This window comes from Schistocerca piceifrons, chromosome X, assembly GCF_021461385.2.
Source record: "Schistocerca piceifrons isolate TAMUIC-IGC-003096 chromosome X, iqSchPice1.1, whole genome shotgun sequence".
Classification (NCBI taxonomy): Eukaryota; Metazoa; Arthropoda; class Insecta; order Orthoptera; family Acrididae; genus Schistocerca; species Schistocerca piceifrons.
In genome coordinates, this window is record NC_060149.1 from 447,047,294 (window position 1) to 447,068,293 (window position 21,000).

General features: G+C 41.0%; 1 protein-coding gene across 1 annotated transcript in view; it reads left to right on the plus strand.

The window, feature by feature from the left end:
• LOC124721710 (cytochrome P450 4C1-like) overlaps nt 1-20,738 on the plus strand; it is a 255,403-nt gene extending 234,665 nt beyond the window's left edge. Inside the window, exons 13-14 of the mRNA XM_047246795.1 lie at nt 1,393-1,572; nt 20,486-20,738. Of these exons, the coding sequence (XP_047102751.1) occupies nt 1,393-1,572; nt 20,486-20,640 (335 nt within the window). The 3' untranslated portion in view covers nt 20,641-20,738. The remainder of the gene's footprint in view (nt 1-1,392; nt 1,573-20,485) is intronic.
• Nucleotides 20,739-21,000: the final 262 nt, after the last annotated feature.

Genomic DNA, 21,000 nt, shown 5'->3' on the forward strand with positions numbered 1-21,000 from the left:
CAATCTGAAGTTCGTTGCACCATGTTACCCCAATGACTGTTCAAATAACCTCTTCAACATGTTGAATGAGGCCACCAGACATACACACTAAGTGCACCTTGGGTTCCTTCCCATAGATTGCTGCCATTTCCCTAAGAGGTACCGTTATTCGCCATACATTTGAAATGCCGAAGATTAATAGACCCTGCCTTTTTGCATTTTCCTCCTCTTTATACGTCTGGTTTCCCATCAGGTGAAATAAGTCTTAGTAGCTCAGTTTCAGTAAAAGACAGCACACCAATTTTGTTGCATTCTCTCTGATTCCTATCTTCTCTGCGCAGGGCCCCTAGCCCTACCACTGACACGCCATTCATGGTCAAGTGGATGAGAGTGACAGATCCTGTAGCTCCTGTAGAGGAGACAGCATCCAAAGGAGATGATAGCACTTCTGGCACCTTCACTATTACGGGACCATATGCATTTATTTGCATTTTACTAGAGAGCATGTGTGATGTGTGATATAATGCTGAGGAATGTTCTACCTGCATTAGCAATCTGCTGTTTTATCTCCTGCTTTAAGCTGCGCTTGTTAAACGACATGATAAGATACTTCATGTTTTCTGCCTTAGCCCATCTCAGGTCCCCTGCTTACAATGGAGTTCTCTACACAGATCCTCTGCATTACTTTCGTCTTCTGGGCATTGATGTTCAGGCTAGCTCTGGTTGGTTTCTACATTAGGTCCCTCACTGTCTCCATTGTCTTGGGTTACGACAGTGCTTGGACTGTGGTGTCATTGTGAATATTTCTGCCTGGTGTTTCTACCTTTGCTCTTGCCTCTGCTGTGCATGCTTTTATCATGCCCATTAATTTCCTTGGTATACCATATTCCATCAGGATGTTGTACAGGCACGATGTAGAAGGTTTTATAAAAACTAATATTTAGTAAAAATACAGATGACATGATGTACTTTAGGGGAGTAAAGCAATATTGAACAGTTATTCCAATAACAAAAGATTGCGCAACACTGTTACTATGAAAGTACCAATGTTATTACTGTATATAGCTGAATACCACCATTTTGTTGGGCATCCTTTGACTTATTTGGATAGTTTGTAAGTACTCATAAGTTTCAACCATCATACATAATGCTTGTTTGGAAAAAAATTTCATTCACAAAAATATTTCCACAAGTACCTACCAAGAAACTTCACATTTTCTATATGTTTTAAAACTTACTGTATCATTTATAGAAGCGTGTGTTCCAAAAGACAGTATCATACATGTTTGTAAAATTAATCTACTCCTTAGTGGGATTGCGTTTCGAGAAATGCTTGCAAAACCAGTAATATAGATGTCTTAAATAAATTTCGAAAACAAATAAAAGAAACTTGAATTTTTTTCTTTGTTGCAGGAAATAAACTTGTACCAGTTGGAACTACTCTAGTCATCAGTACTTTCCACATGAACAGGAACCCAGAGCACTTTCCAAATCCGGAAACTTTTGATCCAGACCGTTTCCTGCCGGAAAGAATGCGGGGCAGGCATCCTTACTGCTTTGTTCCATTCAGTGCAGGACTGAGGAACTGTGTTGGTAAGACTTCACAAATTATAGTACATCTGAATCTTATCATGATGTGCGATGAAAATAGGAATGGTCTTGTTTCTATCTACCATTTACCGTTTGTCGCTGCATCAGCTGAAATATTCAATGAGAGGGAAGAAAGGGAGCTTGGGGCCCCACATATGCGTAGAGAAAAATCTTTGCCAACTCCATTCATATCCTGCTTCGCAAAAATAAATAAACGTGTTAATCTGAAGAAAACCAGAACATGTAAATAGATACTAACTAGTAGCAAGTATGCCCAGAACTATTTGTCACGAAACCTGAAGCCTATTTCATCATTCATTTAATGAGTCTGACTTCAGTAAGGGAATTAATAAGACTTCAGTAAGGGAATTAATAAGTGCAGCTTCTCCCTACATACACATATAAACGAAACGCTGTGCAACAGGAAAATTGTTATAAGAAAAATGAAGCATAAGATCTTGCTCTAAGAGAAATGTAGATTTAAGGAGCCCCTGCTGGCTAGGATATGCTCAAATGTCAATTACTGATCAGTTTAAAACCATTGCAGCTTCGAAGGAGGGTAACGGTTTTAAAGATGGAGCTGCTTCAGTTTGGGTGGTATAGTCATTTGGAATGGAATTTTTTGTGAGGAGGTTCCTACATTAATCCATAATAGTGTCAACTGTGAAGAAGATTGTATACTTTGCAAAGGAAATCGTATTTGTGAAATAACTTACCATTAGTAGAACAGCAAAGTTTATTGCCAAGATCCTTTTTGTTACATAATTTAGACATTATCTGCTGAACCTCTCCCATGAACAGCCAGCTGGAGTGGCCGAGTGGTTCTAGGCGCTACAGTCTGGAACCGCGCGACCGCTACGGTCGCAGGTTCGAATCCTGCCTCGGGCATAGGGGTGTGTGATGTCCTTAGGTTAGTTAGGTTTAAGTAGTTCTAAGTTGTAGGGGACTGATGAACTCAGAAGTTAAGTCTCATTGTGCTGAGAGCCATTTGAACCATTTCTTCCATGAATATGGGAAATATTCAGACCTGCAGTTTAGTATATGTAACTGTTCTGGTAGAAAGGAAGTAAGAGCACGTTTTAATGTACCGTTGACGACGAAGTAGTCAGAGACAGAACTCAAGATCGGAACTATAAGGATGGGTGCAAAAGCGACTGTGAATTTTGTTTTATGAATAATAGGCCTTGGTCCAAAATATATTTCTGTGTCTAACGTTTTTGTCTTCTAATCATGGGGACATCATCAATGGCTAAGAAGTTTCAGATAGCAGTTTTGAGCTTGAAAAAGCTCAGCTATCGAATATAAGGAGTCAGAGATCGTATCAATAGAAGACCAAGTTGTCAAGGTATTAATACATTGCTCAAAACAACGAGAAAGGTGCGTGAATTTGAACACTGCATAGGACTTATGCCTGCCGCATGCCACAGCAGAAACATGCAAAATCCCTTGCACATGTGGTCAAGAGCATACACAAGCTACAAAAAGAACCATTAACAGCCAGCTTAAGAAACACAAAAGCAATTGTCCTCTGCGAAACATCAGTAGCAGATAATACACAGGGACCAGGAAAGCACCAAATTTGTTTCTCCAGTACTAAGAATTTATCATGAGCTAGCCATTACTACCCTAGGATGTACAATCGTTGACACAAAACCTGACCGGTGGCAACAGAGTATAGGTCCGCGCCGAATGGGACTTATAACAGGATCTCTCTGATGATACTCCAAGTCCGGCTACCAGCACAAACTGGCAGTTGCGGCGGTTCCTGGAGGAAGTCCTGTGTTCTTTGCAGCTGTTATGCTGTATTGATGCCCGTGGTCTAGCGGTAAAAGGCGTGTCGTCTGACTACAATATCTCACGGCCTAAGCCGCTTGTTGCCTCAATTTTTATAGCGCCTTTAGTCTAAATGCTGAAGTCCAGAGTGCAATGATAGCACAGCTACTATTTATTGCATTTTGTCACACTGGTAACAAAATTTCTATTCAATAATGTTTTTAGGAAAGATTTCTTGGCAGGCAGTCTGCCTTTTAATGTCAAATGCGCCAGACCTCTCTGGCGCTCTTTTACTGGCAACCAGCAGCAAATGCCGCAGCGCCGCTGTGCTCCCTCATCCTTTCTCGATAGCGTCAGCTACAGCTCATCGTTTTGGATAGTATAAAATGGTTTATTGGCGTTGAGTAATGCTCTACAAAAAATGTCTACAATTTGCATTTCGCGCTCGACAGCAACGGAGACAGACGAAACTTTTTAATGTGATGGGTATTGTATTACACTAATCTGAAAGACACGAGTATGATTCAAATTAATTTTATAGTTTGTGGTCCAATCAGAATGTTCAAATTTGTGTGAAATGGTTCAAATGGCTCTGAGCACTATGCGACTTAACTTCTGAGGTCACTAGTCGCCTAGAACTTAGAACTAATTAAACCTAACTAACCTAAGGACATCACACACATCCATGCTCGAGGCAGGATTCGAACCTGCTCGGCTCCAGACTGTAGCGCCTAGAACCGCACGGCCACTCCGGCCGGCGTGTGTGAAATCTTATGGGACTTAACTGCTAAGGTCGTCAGTCATCAAGCTTACACACTACTTAACGTAAATCATCCTAAGGACAAACACACACAGCCGGCCGCCGTGCCGTGCGGTACTAGGCGCTCCAGTCCGGAGCCGCGCTGCTGCTACGGTCGCAGGTTCGAATCTTGCCTCGGGCATGGGTGTGTGTGATGTCCTTAGGTTCGTTAGGTTTAAGTAGTTCTAAGTTCTAGGGGACTGATGACCACAGCAGTTGAGTCCCATAGTGCTCAGAGCCATTTGAACCATTTTGAACAAACACACACACCCATGCCAGAGGGAGGACTCGAACCTCCGCCGGGACCAGCCGCACAGCCCATGACTGCAGCTCCAAAGACCGCTCGGCAAATCCCGCGCGGCCAATCAGAATGCCTCACTACATTGTTTAATAATATTATTAATGCTTTGTATCTTGTTTCTTTTCTTTTTAGAAGCGATCATTTGTGCAGTTTTTTCACCAGGAATTCGCATCTTTTCGTCACACTTTAGTGAGGAACTGTAGTGTGATGAGTTTTACTCTTGCTGTTTGATTTCCTTTGGCAATTGTATGTGATAAACTATCTGAGTACGTTACAGTGCTTGCTCTGTTGTAATGCAAGCACATTGGACACTTTGAGGTCCGTGCACAGATTCATGGAAAACTTAATGCTGAATGAAGCGATATCAGAAGCACTAAATCATATTTCAGCCAACAAATCTGCCCATTTTTGAAGTTACTCAGAGTGGAAGGAAGTTGCTAACGCCAATATCGGCAAATACCTACGGAAGTGCCTAATCGCTATCACACTGATTTCACACTGAAAAAGTATATTCACTTCGTAATTATTCCCATTTTGTAAGGGTCGTAGGTGATGAAAAAAACTCAAATTCGTATCATTGACTGTTGAGTAAAACCTCTTCAGAGAAATTTGTGTAGTGAAGCAGCCTGGCATTCACAAAGCTGACATCTGAAACCACTAACACAGCTTACTGAGTCTAGGCTTGTAACAAGACTTAATATGTAAAGGTTTTCATCATATGTTATTAAAGAATTTCTTGTAGCAATTTGCAGCTCCATCAAATAAACAGAAAATATTAATCCAAAGTGCACTGGTGAACACCGTGATTAGAACTTGATGACTCACACCACCCTTCCGTAGCAAGACGTGCGGAACTGTGGATCTAACGAGATGTTGGTGGGAGCAAGTCTCTCTAATAGCACTATTGGTTGCTACTTAATTACGCTACATTAAAAATAATAACATTTATTACTACTGGTTGCTGCTTCCTTATGCAATAACAGTTATTACTAATGTGGACTATGGCAATCTGTGGAGCCCACAAATTAAATTTTATGGCTCAGTGTCATAAATTAAATGAGTATTATGCACCATGAGCCATGAAAGCTGAAAGGGAATGCCACGTGAATATAGCCGAACAGTTCAGGACAACATGCAGAAGTGCAGCGAAATGTTTGTCGTGCTCATTTTACAAAGGGCGTTCAAAAGGTTTTGCACAGTCGTTTCTAACTTTTTTTATTTTTTGCTGGAGGAGAGTGAAATTTTTTGTGAACATACTAGGAACATTTAGCTATACATTGAGCCTACTCGATGTAGCCTCCATCAGCTGTGATGTATCTGGTCCAACGTTCTTTCCGTGATGTAAATGCACTTTAGTAAAATTCTAGGGATTGACTTTTACACCATCGCTTGACACATAGGAAGTAAGATCATTCTCACTATCAAATGTTTTACCGCGCAGGTGGGCCTTCAGACGAACAAAGAGGTAAAAATCAGACGGAGCTAAGTCCGGACTGTAGGGAATATGAGGAACAATTTTGCAACCCATTTTCCTGATTTTCTTGTGCGTCATAAGGGCTGTATGGGGTTTGGCATCGTCATGGAGTAGTCTGATGAGCTGACCCTGAAGCTGTGGGCTGTGGGTCTTGGCACGTCGCAGCTTGTCCAACGACAAACAGTAACGGTTACGGTTAATTGTGGAGCCAGGTTCCAAAAAGTCAATGAAAATGACATCACACTGATCCCTGAAGAAGGAGGCCATCACCTTTCGGCCTGCTGTTCGTGAAAGTCTTGGTTTCTTCTTCCGAGGGGAACCCAGATGATGCCACTCCATGGACTGGGTTTTGCTCTCAGCTTCGGGCTAAAACGACCATGTTTCATCCTTGGTAATGGCGCCGTCAAAACACTGTTTCCACTCTTCAATAAGGGTCTTCATGAGACCCTCGTACACATTCTTCCTCAGCGTTTTCATTTCTCTTGTCAATAATCTAGGCACCCAACGCGCACAGATTTTTCTGTATCCTAGTGACTATACCAGTGATACCACACTGCCCAATTACAAACGAGTCACTTCAGCAAGTTGTCGTGTGGTCACATATCTGGCGTTTTGGATGATTTGATCAATGGTCTCCTTATTCATGTCACTCACTGCTGTCGATGGTCTACCGCATTGTGTATTGTCCAGTAGAGAGAAATCACCTTCTTTAAACCACTGCAACAACCGCTGGATACTGCTGTGATCCACTGTATCATCCCCATAAACAGGGAGCAACTTCCTGTGAATCGATGTAGCAGAATCATCGCCGGTCTTGAAGAGGAACTCCATCACCGACCGTTGTCTCAACCTGACATCTACTTCACGGTCCATTATGGCTCATCTGTAAATAAATGAAGATATTTTTATATGCCAAATTACAGCTAAATGATCCAAGTATGTCCACAAAAAATTTCATTCTCCTCCTGCAAAAAATAAAAAAAATTAGAGACGACTGTGCAAAACTTTTTGAACGCCCTTTGTATATAAGGTCCCAGAGGAGGGTCACGAGCGCATATAGTTTTTATGCAGCGTTATCTCATAATAATTTCCTACTTCACTTTTCACACTATCAATATTTAAGACACTTAAATAACTTTAATCTAGAACACCTCATTTCTTAAGCTTTCCAACATGGAAGGGGGTTGTTAAAGTCGGTGTTACATACATTTCACTGCAGGGATACCAAAACTAGTGATATTAGTTTCTTCTCATGTGGTATATGACTTGTGAAATATTGACGTGTAAAATTTTCCATCATGATTATAATTTCCCGAACATACAAACGAATAAAACACTTACTTCGATAATTTGCAAGGGAAAACTAGTTTCAGTGGAATTAAAAGTTATTGGAAATCAACCTTGCCCCACATGACAGAAAACACAAGATATCTTTGAAATCGACTGTGTCTATGTGCAGTCTTATGCCACATACAAATAGAATTTCATGACAACCAAGAGAATACAGAAGTATGTTGGTGGAGATGGAAACAAGAAGAATGCATTTTCATAGCTGTGCAGTGTGCACAATGTCTTACGCTAAACTGGATGTCTGGATCCGATCAGCTACGTAAACACATCCTTCTTGCCTTAAGCGTAGTCATTGGTTGGGAAATCTGTTGTCATAATAGCGATGTGGGACTGGTTGATTCTGCTAAATTAGCATAACCTTCTCTTTTCATCTTGGTGAAATATTCTGAACGATTCTCACTTAAGATATCACATTGCCTTAGTAAATTAAAATTTTTTTATTGCAGGAAAATCGTTTTACGCATAAGCTACCCCTACGCTCACCTTTCATGTTGCAAACTATCTACCTGAGGTATGATTACAGCAATGAGAGAGCACTGCGTTAGTTCCTTGCCTGTATAATTATAAAGTGTTACTTCCAAAAACAGTATTACTTTTGAGGCTTTAATTTATTTCTGTATGGCGTAATTTTATCTGCGTACCTTATTTTCCACAAAACTGTATCATATTTTTCATTCAATGAGCTTGGACTTGAATAATTGTAATCACCAGTATAGCTTGAAGTAGCTACTTAATTTTCACACTTTCTTCTAACAACAGGGATATAGAGTCCTTATGAACGTTGTTTGCATCTGTGAAGTCATTGTGTGTGCAACTTTTTTATCACCTGTTTGGCATCATTTACTAAACGCAAACACAGCGTTGCTATGCAAATGGTGGCTTCAATATGGGGACGTTACACTAGCACCAGTAAGCAGTCTAGTTAATTGTAGTAAGTCTATGTCCAGTCCACCGTGGTAGGTACGTGGCCAGCACTCCAGATTGCTAATTGAAGAGGCCCGGTTTCCCTTCCCGGCTGCGGTCGAGCTTTCCTCTGCTCGGGGCATGGGCGCCGGCCGCGGTGGTCGTGCGGTTCTAGGCGCTCCAGTCCGGAGCCGCGCTGCTGCTACGGTCGCAGGTTCGAATCCTGCCTCGGGCATGGATGTGTGTGATGTACTTAGGTTAGTTAGGTTTAATTAGTTCTAAGTTCTAGGGGACTGATGACCACAGCAGTTGAGTCCCATAGTGCTCAGAGCCATTTGAACCATTCGGGGCATGGGCGTTGCGTTATCCTTATGTTCATATAATCATAACTGACAATCAAAGATTGAGATGGCTATATGAGCATATCCCGTAATCCAATAACTAAAAACAAAAAAAAGTCTATGTCCACTGAGGCGAGTGTGTCGGTAAGGCAGCAAGCATCTCAATAGTTTATTGAAGCCTTAAGTATGTGCCATTGATCACTAGAGTTTTGATCTTGCTTGTGTTATGTATCTGATACAGATTGGTTCGTGAACTGTTTAAAGAGATTAAGATGACTTTGCTACCATCTGGACTTGTTTTTGGTTAGTAGTTCACTTTGTGAATTCCACCATCATCGACCCTAGGAGTCGCCTGTTTGTTCCACCGGTCTCTGGTTTACCATAAGTGCTAGTGATCATGAACTGTGTTCTACCTACACAGAACAGGACGGTAAAAATAGCAATGGGTTTAAACACTGGACCTCTAGGCCTGGAGTAGTAGCCACTACCTACAGAACCATGGTGCCACGATAGCTCCTTTTTTTAACATCAGAAGTCACTTATGTACAGTTGTTACTTGTTGTATTAAATTGACAGGTTGCCATTTTCAAAGGAAGAAAGGACAGATTAGCTTCCATAATTACAGTGACTCTACCAACTGAAGATACAATGAGCTGTCGCTTTAATTCATGTGCTACAATGGCTACTGTAGTTTAAGATCATGAGACTGTGGCAACCGAGATAAGTTCACTGGATAAAAAATTAGTCACCCAAGAAAAATAATTAGAAGCATCATACAGTGCCATGTAATTCTGCCTCTGGACTTGATAATAGCCTAGATTCAGTTAGAAAGCAAGTCCACAATTCTGTGCAGCTACATCGCATCCAAGTTAAGCCATTTGCTGAGTATTTGATCGCACAGTTCCCCCCAAATTGTTAGGATGATTATGTCGACGCCTTACCTACTGTCCAACAAGTCCTGCAGATATTCTGTGGGGATCAGGTCAGGTGATTTTGCAGGCCAATTGAGATGTAACAATGTGGGGAGTGTTCAGAAAACCATCACAGATTCTTCCAGACTGTTGATCTTTGCTGTCATCATTTTTACGAGTGTGTCAGTGTGAGTAGTGGCCCTTTGCGATGTGACAGACTCAAAATGTTCATTGCATGCGGTTTGCATTGCAGTGTTCTCTCGCTAACTTGTTCAAATGGACCTTCATTCACTGCTGCAGTAATTCGTGTTTGGTTTGGAAGCAATTTTGATTCACAAGCTGTGAAACGCGTCTCCGATTCCTGTGTGAGGATCGTTTTTGACCACAATTTGGACGTCGTGTCTGGTGTTACACCACAGCTTGTAAACACGTTGAACAATCCATCTTGAAAAACCAACAGATGCAACAACTTCAAACACCTGGACACTGCCCAACATGATTGCCCCTCCTTGCTACTCTGTCACATCCTTACATTTACACATGTTAGAGTACAGTGTATGCTTGAATCATGAATGTCTCACTGGTTGCTAAAGCCTTATCCTCATGTAGAGCCAATGTGTGCGTGGTTGCACATGTGACTCGCTTGCTGCGCTATGTGTAAAGGCTTAATGATTCATCTGTGACTGCACGCTGTGGTGACTAAGTGTTTGCTCGGTGACCTTATTCATTGGTACTGTGGGTAGTCCAGGGTGTCAGTCACAAAAGTCAATGCATACAATTTGTACACGTCACAATGGCGTCACATTCATGTCACTTTGTGTGAAATGAATGCTTTGTGGGGCCAACTAGATATTTCCCATAGGCCCTGAGCAGCGGTCTGGTGTCGTCACGACCCAACCATTGCGTGGATACATTTAAACAGTTCGGCTTGATGAGCAAGTTTAAGTTTGAAATGGTAACTGAGTCTTTAGTACCATTTATGATGTCTCCAGTCTTAGGAGACAATATCTTATGCACAGACCAGGGTATGTCCCCTACAGAACAAAATTCATTAAGGATGCAAATACCGCCCGTGAAAGCCACCGTTATATAATCGACTGTTTCGAGTGAATCATTCCAGTATTCACCTGATGTGGTTAACTAAGACTGCAGGCAATCTGAAACGGAGTGACTGGATGAGGATTTGATATCCCATTCCTCTCGCATGCTAGTCCTGTGACGTTACTGCGCCAGTTCGCTCACTTATTCTAGTGTAGTATCGGTATAGGAATGTAGAGAGATATTGTGTTTGTATCATTGGTGCTTGAGAGACTGAGAACTTGAGATGGGTATAGGAAAATTATGTGTCCTAACAAACAGAAGGTATTTGACTAAAGGAAAGGGTTGACTGATAACACACTTCTTGAGGCATGGAAGAACCTTCAGTTTGGCGATGGAGGTATGCATGGTGTGTAAAAGTTGCAGAGGGATACCTAGGCTACACTGGAGTAAGCAGGTTCAAATGGTTGTAGATTGCAGTAATTACGTAGAGATGAAAAGGCTTGTACAGGATAGAGTATCATAGAGAACTACATCAAACCACTCCTCAGATTGAGTATGACATCAACATCAACAACAGCAGCAGTAGCAGCAACAACAACAACATGTACTATCACATGCCATGGACTGGAATATTAACATGAACATTGATATTTCTTCATATTTCTAAAGTAGTGTGAAGCTGTTGTAAATATGAAAGGCTACTTTTGGTAGCCTATCTCAGTAGAATATTTTAGTAAATCACTATTGGTCATGGAAACCGTTACACAATATCTCTACATGGAACTCAGTTAGTAAATCACACACTGGCAAATAATGTCAAAAGCACAAGTGATTTGTCAACCAAGTATGTAAAAATTTCATTTTTAATACTAATGCCAACAGATTGGTGTTTGATGAAGATTACCATTGTGGCTATGCAGTAAGCAGCTAAACAGTGGAATACCCTGCGATATTATTTTTACATTTTGTACTCAGTAATTTTTGCCCAATCGTCATGCAGGTACAGCTGTATATCTGACATAATTTGCGAATATTGTTAACTGTGACAAATCATTTATGAATGTTACAAATGTGATTAAGAAGTGCCAGATAGAGCACTATGATAGAAGGAATATTGCCAAGACCTCACAGTGGTGATTCGCTGAACTCGTCATATAAGCACAAGGATTACTTTGCTGCAAAACTGCAGTGTGTATGTTGCAACAAAATAACACCAAGTGCAGTGAAGAACTTTCCTGATATATTGCTGCGATGTTTCCTTGTCTTCAACAAATGTGACAGATAATTTGGATCATCATTAGTAGTATTACACACTGTAATATAGTTTACACTATATAAATGACTTTCCTGAATCACGGTTAGTACATTGATCAACCAGAACGTTATTACCACCCACCTAACAGCCAGTATGTCCACCACTGGCACAGATAACAGCGACAACGCATTGTGGCATGGAAGCAATGAGGCCTTGGTAGGTCGCTGGAGGGAATTGGTACCGGGGGGGAGGGGGGGTGGCAGTGCATGAATTGGAACCTGGCCTTGTGTTGTGACATGGCACATTATATTGTTGATAAATGCCACTTGCCAATGCCATGGGGAAACATGATTCTCTTGAAGAGGTGCACAACCAGTGTATAATACACTTTGGCCATTATGGTGCCTTGCATGATGTCCACTAGACCCATAGATTCCCACATGAATATTCCCCATAGCGTAAAGGAGCCACGCCAACTTGTCTCTGTCCTGCAGTACAGGTGTCAAGGAGTTTGCCGTGGCATACGGAGCTCCATCGCAGTCTTTAACACTGGTAGCATGCCGCGACAGCGTGGACGTGAACCGTATGTGCAGTTGACGGACTTTGAGCGAGGGCGTATAGTGGGCATGCGGGAGGCCGGGTGGACGTACCGCCGAATTGCTCAACACGTGGGGCGTGAGGTCTCCACAGTACATCGATGTTGTCGCCAGTGGTCGGCGGAAGGTGCACGTGCCCGTCGACCTGGGACCGGACCGCAGCGACGCACGGATGCACGCCAAGACCGTAGGATCCTACGCAGTGCCGTAGGGGACCGCACCGCCACTTCCCAGCAAATTAGGGACACTGTTGCTCCTGGGGTATCGGCGAGGACCATTCGCAACCGTCTCCATGAAGCTGGGCTACGGTCCCGCACACCGTTAGGCCGTCTTCCGCTCACGCCCCAACATCGTGCAGCCCGCCTCCAGTGGTGTCGCGACAGGCGTGAATGGAGGGACGAATGGAGACGTGTCGTCTTCAGCGATGAGAGTCGCTTCTGCCTTGGTGCCAATGATGGTCGTATGCGTGTTTGGCGCCGTGCAGGTGAGCGCCACAATCAGGACTGCATACGACCGAGGCACACAGGGCCAACACCCGGCATCATGGTGTGGGGAGCGATCTCCTACACTGGCCGTACACCACTGGTGATCGTCGAGGGGACACTGAATAGTGTACGGTACATCCAAACCGTCATCGAACCCATCGTTCTACCATTCCTAGACCGGCAAGGGAACTTGCTGTTCCAACAGGACAATGCACGTCCGCATGTATCCCGTGCCACCCAACGTGCTCTAGAAGGTGTAAGTCAACTACCCTGGCCAGCAAGATCTCCGGATCTGTCCCCCATTGAGCATGTTTGGGACTGGATGAAGCGTCGTCTCACGCGGTCTGCACGTCCAGCACGAACGCTGGTCCAACTGAGGCGCCAGGTGGAAATGGCATGGCAAGCCGTTCCACAGGACTACATCCAGCATCTCTACGATCGTCTCCATGGGAGAATGGCAGCCTGCATTGCTGCGAAAGGTGGATATACACTGTACTAGTGCCGACATTGTGCATGCTCTGTTGCCTGTGTCTATGTGCCTGTGGTTCTGTCAGTGTGATCATGTGATGTATCTGACCCCAGGAATGTGTCAATAAAGTTTCCCCTTCCTGGGACAATGAATTCACGGTGTTCTTATTTCAATTTCCAGGAGTGTAGATTGTGTACCTTCCCTATTCTGCACAGGAACAAGATCCTCACTGATACTACATGCACCATGCATGAGTCTAATTAGCAGTCAATCCTGTTCTTGCTGATCGGTGTGTTTTGCTGCTAAATGATGGAAACACCGCCTATTGGCGAAATCAAGTTCATCGCAGACATAAAAGTGCTTGCGGCACTGATTGCACAGTGTTGATGTGTGATATGACGCCAAGATATGAAGAAAAATGACGAATTAATCAAGTGTGATTCAAAAAGCAACTGGCAGTCTTTGTTGAGATTTTAATATCGGTTGAGGAGTCTTCAGACTATGTCGCTGCTGTTTACTGATCTTCTCTCACAGGTATGACAGTTTTCTTCAAAGCATGAAGAACGAATGGATTAGTATTTTCTTTGTTTGAAGCACGTCCTGCACGTCCTTGTTGTAGAGACCATTATACTGCCAGTAGCCTTGTTGATACTGTGACCCAGCCAACCGAGTGGCCTCTTACAGTTACACTATATTCAAATCTCCTAATATGTGATGCCCTACACTTATATTGTGCTATCTACGATTGCAAAATTTCCTTCAACATCAATATATCGACTTGCTGCTAAATTGACTGAATGACATAGATGTTGACGGTATAGTGCTCATAAAATATCAATATTTTGAACATAATGTAGTTTCAATAACATATATCATAGTGAAATTATTATTATTTTTTTACTTGAGACAGAAACATTTTATTTACATTTGTTGTATAAAACGTTTTCTATGGGGTTACACAAAAAGTGGTTTCACGAGATTTGTTTAATTTTTATTAGTAAAAACTGTAACATTTCCATAGCCTTTAAAATAAATTCGCAGAGCTAGCAGGGTACATTAAATTAATTAAGTCATTAGTTTATATAATGATAGGAAATAGTGATACTAAACTGCAAATAATGCAAATAATAATAGGAGATCAGAAACATATGTTATGTCTTTATTGACAGTAAGAAGGCAAGTACGCTTACCTCCAATATGTCTGAGGCACTCAATTAAAAAGAAGATTTTGGCACAATTTACTTTCTTTCAGTGATGGTGTTGCCAGCCTTTGAAATTAGCATCTTAACCAATAGAGACATTACAGTGAGATTTTTAATCTGTTTTAGAGATATAAATGGATTGAAAAAGTTTTGTTTATGGATCTTGGATCCAAAAATATTTGCAGAGCAGGTAAACGTCTTCACTCCACGTCCCCAAATCCCCTGTCAAATTTCTTGAGGGGGAGGGAGTTTCAAGTTTGTGGCCAGGCTTTATTTCGTACAATATGCAAATACTGACTTAAACTTAGTAATGAAAATTACCATACTTGCTCAGAGATAGGTTTCTATATTTCTCCTATTACTAACTCTAAACTTGGACTTCTATCCTTTAACGGCTTCAGCTACATAACAGTCAGCTTGCACGAGGACCAAGGACAAGAGACAAGAATGTTGTTGACAATGTTTGATGAAATTAAAAATCATTTCATCATGCAGAAAATATGGTTCCAAAGCATCCTCATTGCCAGTGCAGTTTTCCATATTTTCCTTTGAAAAATCCTTTAATTTTTTTACTCTCGTCTCAACTTTATGAGGTTAACAATGTGTGTAATGTTCTGTATTATGTGTCATGTAACATTCCGGTGCTACAAATTCTTAATGAATCTAAATTTAAAAAGTTTATTTGACATGATGTGTAACAAAATACTGAGTACTTAATCCAAGACCCAGTTAATACATATACAAAGTGAAATTATTAATGCATGATATCTCGGAGAAATGTATCGGTGTCAGCCATTTATCAGCAGTATAGTATCGAAATAATTCCTTAGAAATAACTGTGTATTGATATATCATTGTCATCTCCAGTGTTGCCTTTCCCAACATATTTTTCATTTTTTTTCCTCGTCGTGTTGTATAGCTCTTTCAAATAAGTCTTTCTCTGGCATAATAAATTTCTGCTTAAGTCATCTATGTTTTTCTGCTCATGTGATCCTACTCGATACGTTTTTTACTTCCTTGTATAAGTGCCTGACAGTTTCTAGAATATCCCGTCAGAAGCACATACTGGCAGAACACTCTTAGGTCCACACTGAGGATGGCAATGGGCTATTAATGTATTGATTCCCTAAATGTATTGATTACGATACACAGTATCTGTGTGTGAAATGTGGTTTCATGAGCACATTTGTTCATATGTCTCATTATCCTTGTTGAGTAATGGCTTATGGATCGGTGATGGCAACTAACTAAATAGAAGATTATGTTTCTATGAATTTAGTTGAGGGCAGTGGGGAGCTATCACCCATCCTCTGGAGCACAAGAAACGTGGCTATAGAATAAAGATCTGTTATTCTTGTAAATTTGTTTATGAAGGAGTGGAGCAAAGAAATTTGGAAAAAAGAGAAAAAGACAAGTATAAAGTTAAACCACTGATACAGAAATTCCTTTTTAAGGAACAGGGAACAAAAATCATGATTTAGTTAAAATAACAGTCTAGATCACAATTATATTTATTTGTTTACTTAAGACAAAGTCATCTTCAGAATGTGAGCCCACTATGGCTGGTGCTGGCGGCTCCTCGGCCGATCTTGTGGTGGCACCAAATCGTTGTTCTCCTATGGACAACGTTGTCTAAATTTATTTTACAAAACTGATGATGCCAACAAATAAAAGTAAGATTATCATTAGGGGAGAGTCGATTAAAATAGGGTACTTAATAAACAAAGTGGCATATGTAATGAACTATGTGTACCAATCTGTTGAGTTTTTAATGACAAATTGCCCTCTCTGTCTACTTACAATTGGGCATGAAAAACATACATTTAAAAAATATGTCTCATCACAGAAAAGAATTTTTTACGCTTGTGTCAACTACCCCGTTGGATAAAACATGGTACTACATTATAATGAAATTAAAAAAAAACAACTCTATTACAAACCCTGACAATCACTTCATGTACAAAAAATCACATTTATATGGTTCATCATCATCATCATCATTAATGCCGGCGCACTGATCATGAGCCCATTCACTACACTCATAACACTTCACCCAGCCTACTTCAGACTTAGAATTGGAGAAAAGTTCGTTACAATAAATGCAAGCTGTATTATTATCTTCTCCTTCCTCTTCTGACGATGTGCTATACTCCTGTACTTTTCCAACTTTCTTTGCTTTCTTCTGTCCATCATTTCTGACTTCAGTAGGCCTAGAACTATTAGAATGTGGCCCCATTTGAAGTTTCCTTTTGGGAGTCCTCCCCTTTTTCATAGAAGACTTTAATTCTTCCTTATAAGGTGAATTTGTAAGAACAGCTGCCTTTCCTCTTCTTCTATCAGATTTTTGTTCCTTTCTTTCAGCTATCGGCACTGCTTTTATGTCTTTCAGAGAGATGTGGAAAGGTGAAGTTGAAGGCTTAGGCCTATCCGACTGGGAAGACCCTGGTGTGGTAGGAAAAGATGTTTCTCTGTTTAATGACTCTGAAGTAGGTTCCGAAGGCAGGACATCACCTTTCTGCAACAATGGGTCGGTGTCTGTTGTTTCAGCAGGCTGATACATCCAATAGGGAAAAATATCTGCATCCAGGGGAAGATTCCAGACGGAATGCATTTACAGCAGTCTCAATAGAAGCAGCCTCAATGAATGCTGTCCCATACAGCCCTGCAGCTTGATTGATGGTTATCACTTGTCCAGGATGACACTGAAGCCACTCTCGAACCTCTTGAGAGTAATAGTTACTCAATGGGGCCATGAATGCAACATCCAGGGGCTGCATTCAGTGGGTGCAGTGTGGGGGGAAGCATAAGAGATTAACATGATTTTCTCTAGCCATATCAATAAGTTCAGTACTCTTTGTGAGTGTCGAGTGACCATCCAAGAGCAGAAGAACAGGTTTCTCTGCCGTTGGTTTAGAAAATTCAACAAGTCGTTGAAACCACTTCGGGAAAATTTCTTTCTGCATCCATCCGCTACGGTGATACTCCGCAGTGGATTCTGACGGAGCATTATCCAGCAGCTCAGGCTTGGTTCTTTGTCTAGGGAACCCAAACATTGTAGGCATATAAATTCCAGAAGCGCTCATACAGGCTACAGCAGTCACTAAGATGCCTCTCTCCGCAGAAACGAAACCGCCAACTTGACGTTTTCCCCTCAATGTAAGTACCTTTGATTGCTTATTAGGGACTGTTATAATTCCTATCTCATCCACATTACAGACTATATCCGCTGTGAAGTTGTACCTGTTATAAGGTTCTAACAGGAAACCAAAGAACTGCCTCACCACTGCACGGTTAAAGCCCATTGCTCTGGCAAAAGATGTTGGCTCGGCAGAACGCAGGCTTATTTCCGGATTCCTCTTCAAAAACGAATAGAACCAGCATTTACCTGCCATCTTCATAGTCTTGCTGAAGTTATGCGGCAAGTTATTTTCCTCTGCCAGTTCGAAAGCAAGACTCCACACCTCATCTATGGTCAATACAAACTATCTGCTTTCCATTAACAGGATATATTCAGCCAGTTAATTTTCCTGCTCCTGATTAAACGTAGGTTTGTAGCAGCCTAGACCTAAAACAACAACAACAACAACAACAACAATAATAATAACTGCAGCAGTTTAATTAATTTCTTCTAAAGCAGTAATTACGCCTACCTTTCTTTGTAGCATCCTCTAAACACATTCCACTCAGGGCCTTTTTTACACGTGCTTCCAGAGTACTCTGTGGAACGCCGAAGGACTCTGATGCTTTCAAATAGCCCATTGTTTGGGCCAAAACTGCCGCTACAGCTTCTTTCATACTCTCTTCACTCCATGACTGTCTGTCAGTTTTCCATTTATAAGGTGCCATAATTATGGCATAATTTAAGTTAGATCCTGTGAATAACAATAACAACAATAATAATAATAAATTTTCTAACTGAACAAACTAAATAAACAATTTGAAAATCGCAAATGGCGATTTTTAAATCAGTTCGATAAAACGGGGACCTACCCTGTTTTACCAAACTTAGAGGCACCCTGTTTTATCCTACAATTCCATGTTAAGAAAAAGTTGATTTCAACAGCCCCTTGAGTGGTACAAACATTTTGAAACACTCAACAATCTGTAGTGCAAACAACGTTTAACTTATATCATGCTTAATTTACAGTCTTCAAAATAGTGTCTTGCAAATATAAAAGCACAATTCACCGTCGAATATTACAACACAACACTGTAAGAATATATTTTGTCACTTAGAGAACTCACTGTTGCTTTCAACAGACTGCAGCTACTCTAAGAATGAAGGTCATCGAGTGGGAAAGAGCTTACTATGTTTACCGGGAGATGGCAGCACATATCAGACGAGAAAAGTACAATACCCTGTTTCATCAGATTACCCTGTTTTAGCAGACTCTCCCCTATGTAACTGTAAGCCTAATCCTTGGTGAAGGAGTGTAGCCTCTCGTATAATACATTCTTTGTGGGCCATCCACGATTGTTGCTAATATTTTTATGATGTATAAATCCACTCCAGTTGTAACCGAGAAATCGTTTACTTGGATAAATAAACAGTGTTTCAGAATGTAAATCCCATCTTCAGGTGCTACAAAGACAAAGGAAACTAAGAAGGATACTACACAAAATTAATTAACATTAAAAGTGTGCATACAGATGTGAACATCTGGTCATGCCTTGATTGCATACAAGAAAATCATGTCAGTCATGTAAAAAAAAAAAAAAACAAACAAAAAAAAAAAAAAAACAAAAAAAAAAAAAAAACAGCAAAGCAAATTTGTCAAGTAGCATGCGAGATCCTGTGTGGGTGAGGCATGGAAAGGTTCTTCAAGTCAGTCAGTACCAAACCAGGCGAATGGGGCCTAACCAAGGGAAAAAAAAACGGGGAACTAATGTGAGCTACAAACCAATTGAGAATGACTTGACATGTGGCATAGCGTTAACAAAGTAAAATGAAGGCATAAATGTCGTAAAATGCCTATTTCTCAACCTCAAAAGTAGCTTACCGTATAAATGCCTGGCCCGCCACATGTCCTGGATACTCAGCAAGACCGGTCAACCACCCGTCGAGCAAAGCGCAATGAGATGCGTCAGTGCACATATAGGTTGCATACAGTGGCCGCTGTCAGAAGGAATACTGAGGGCGGGAGGGACAACCAAAGAAATCATAGGTAACAACACTGCCAAATGCCCACATTTTGTTCCAAACGCCACCCACTACTATAGTCTGATCCACGAACGATGGCAGTTCGCTCTTATCGATGCACGAACAGGAATGGCATTGTTGACGTTTCCAAGCGACAGTTGCAGTACGCGCTTGCGCATCAAGGAAGTGTATATCATGCAAATTATGTTTCTTACTTGCTTATGCAGAATTTATCACTTACCGCGATCATCAGTGATGACAGCTCACAACAAATGAAATATAAATTCACTAAATTTTTCATACTACACCACAGAATCTCGCATGTTACTCCATAAATTTGTTTTACTGTTTTTTTTTTTTTTTATGACAGGCACGATTTTCTTGTGCGCGATGAAAGTGTGACCTAATGTTCATATTTGTATGCACCCTTTTAATGTTAATTAATTTTATATAGTATCCCTCTTACTTTCCCTTGTTGTTGTAAAGCCTGAAGATGGAATCTGCAGCCTGAAACCTGTCTCGTGTGCACAATTTTATGCAAATAAACGCTTTTTCAATTACTAATGGAGTGAATTTATTCCTCTTGTTAAGAAATGGTATTCATGGGCCATCTTTCATAGGGATCGATGACCGTAGCAGTCTGGTCCCTTTAATCCCACAAACCAACCATCTTTCATAAACTCGCATTACAGTGTGTTGTGACAACCACCATGATGACTGCATAGGTACCACTGTCATTAAGATGATACAATTTCCGAGTTACACTTAAAGTGTCTCACTTAAAATTCTCTTTGCCAATAAGTAATATAGAAGTTTGAAATAACTGTTAGCTTCATCACAGTCACGTTTGATGAGTACTTTGAATTTTGTTTTCAGGGCAAAAGTTTGCACTGCTGGAGATGAAGTGTACACTTTCAAAAGTTCTACGTAATTTCAAGCTCTCAACACCACAGGACGAACTGGTCCTGAGTCCAGAAATAGTTATGAAGTCTGCCAACAACATCATGGTGTGCGTGGAACCACGAAAGTGATAGCCTATCATAGCAAAATTGAAACACTTGTTTACCAAAATCATTTTGATTAAATAATTGGTTATTTATTTACTAATAAAGTAGTTATATATTGTTCATTTGGAGTTTTCTTTGCATGTAGTTCTCCTTGTATATTTTAATCCTGTTGCTCTCCTATTGATCACTCGCCCTGGCTTGCATCTTATTATGGACGAGAATAACATGTTACATTATGTCTCAGTTGTAAGAAACTGTATTATGTATGGCAACTGTGCCAGTGACAAAGTCGATGCTCTTTTAAATTTAGACTAATTCATGATATTATGAAGAGATATTGGCCTTTAATTTGTTTCATGTAGTGCATAATGCATCTATGACACT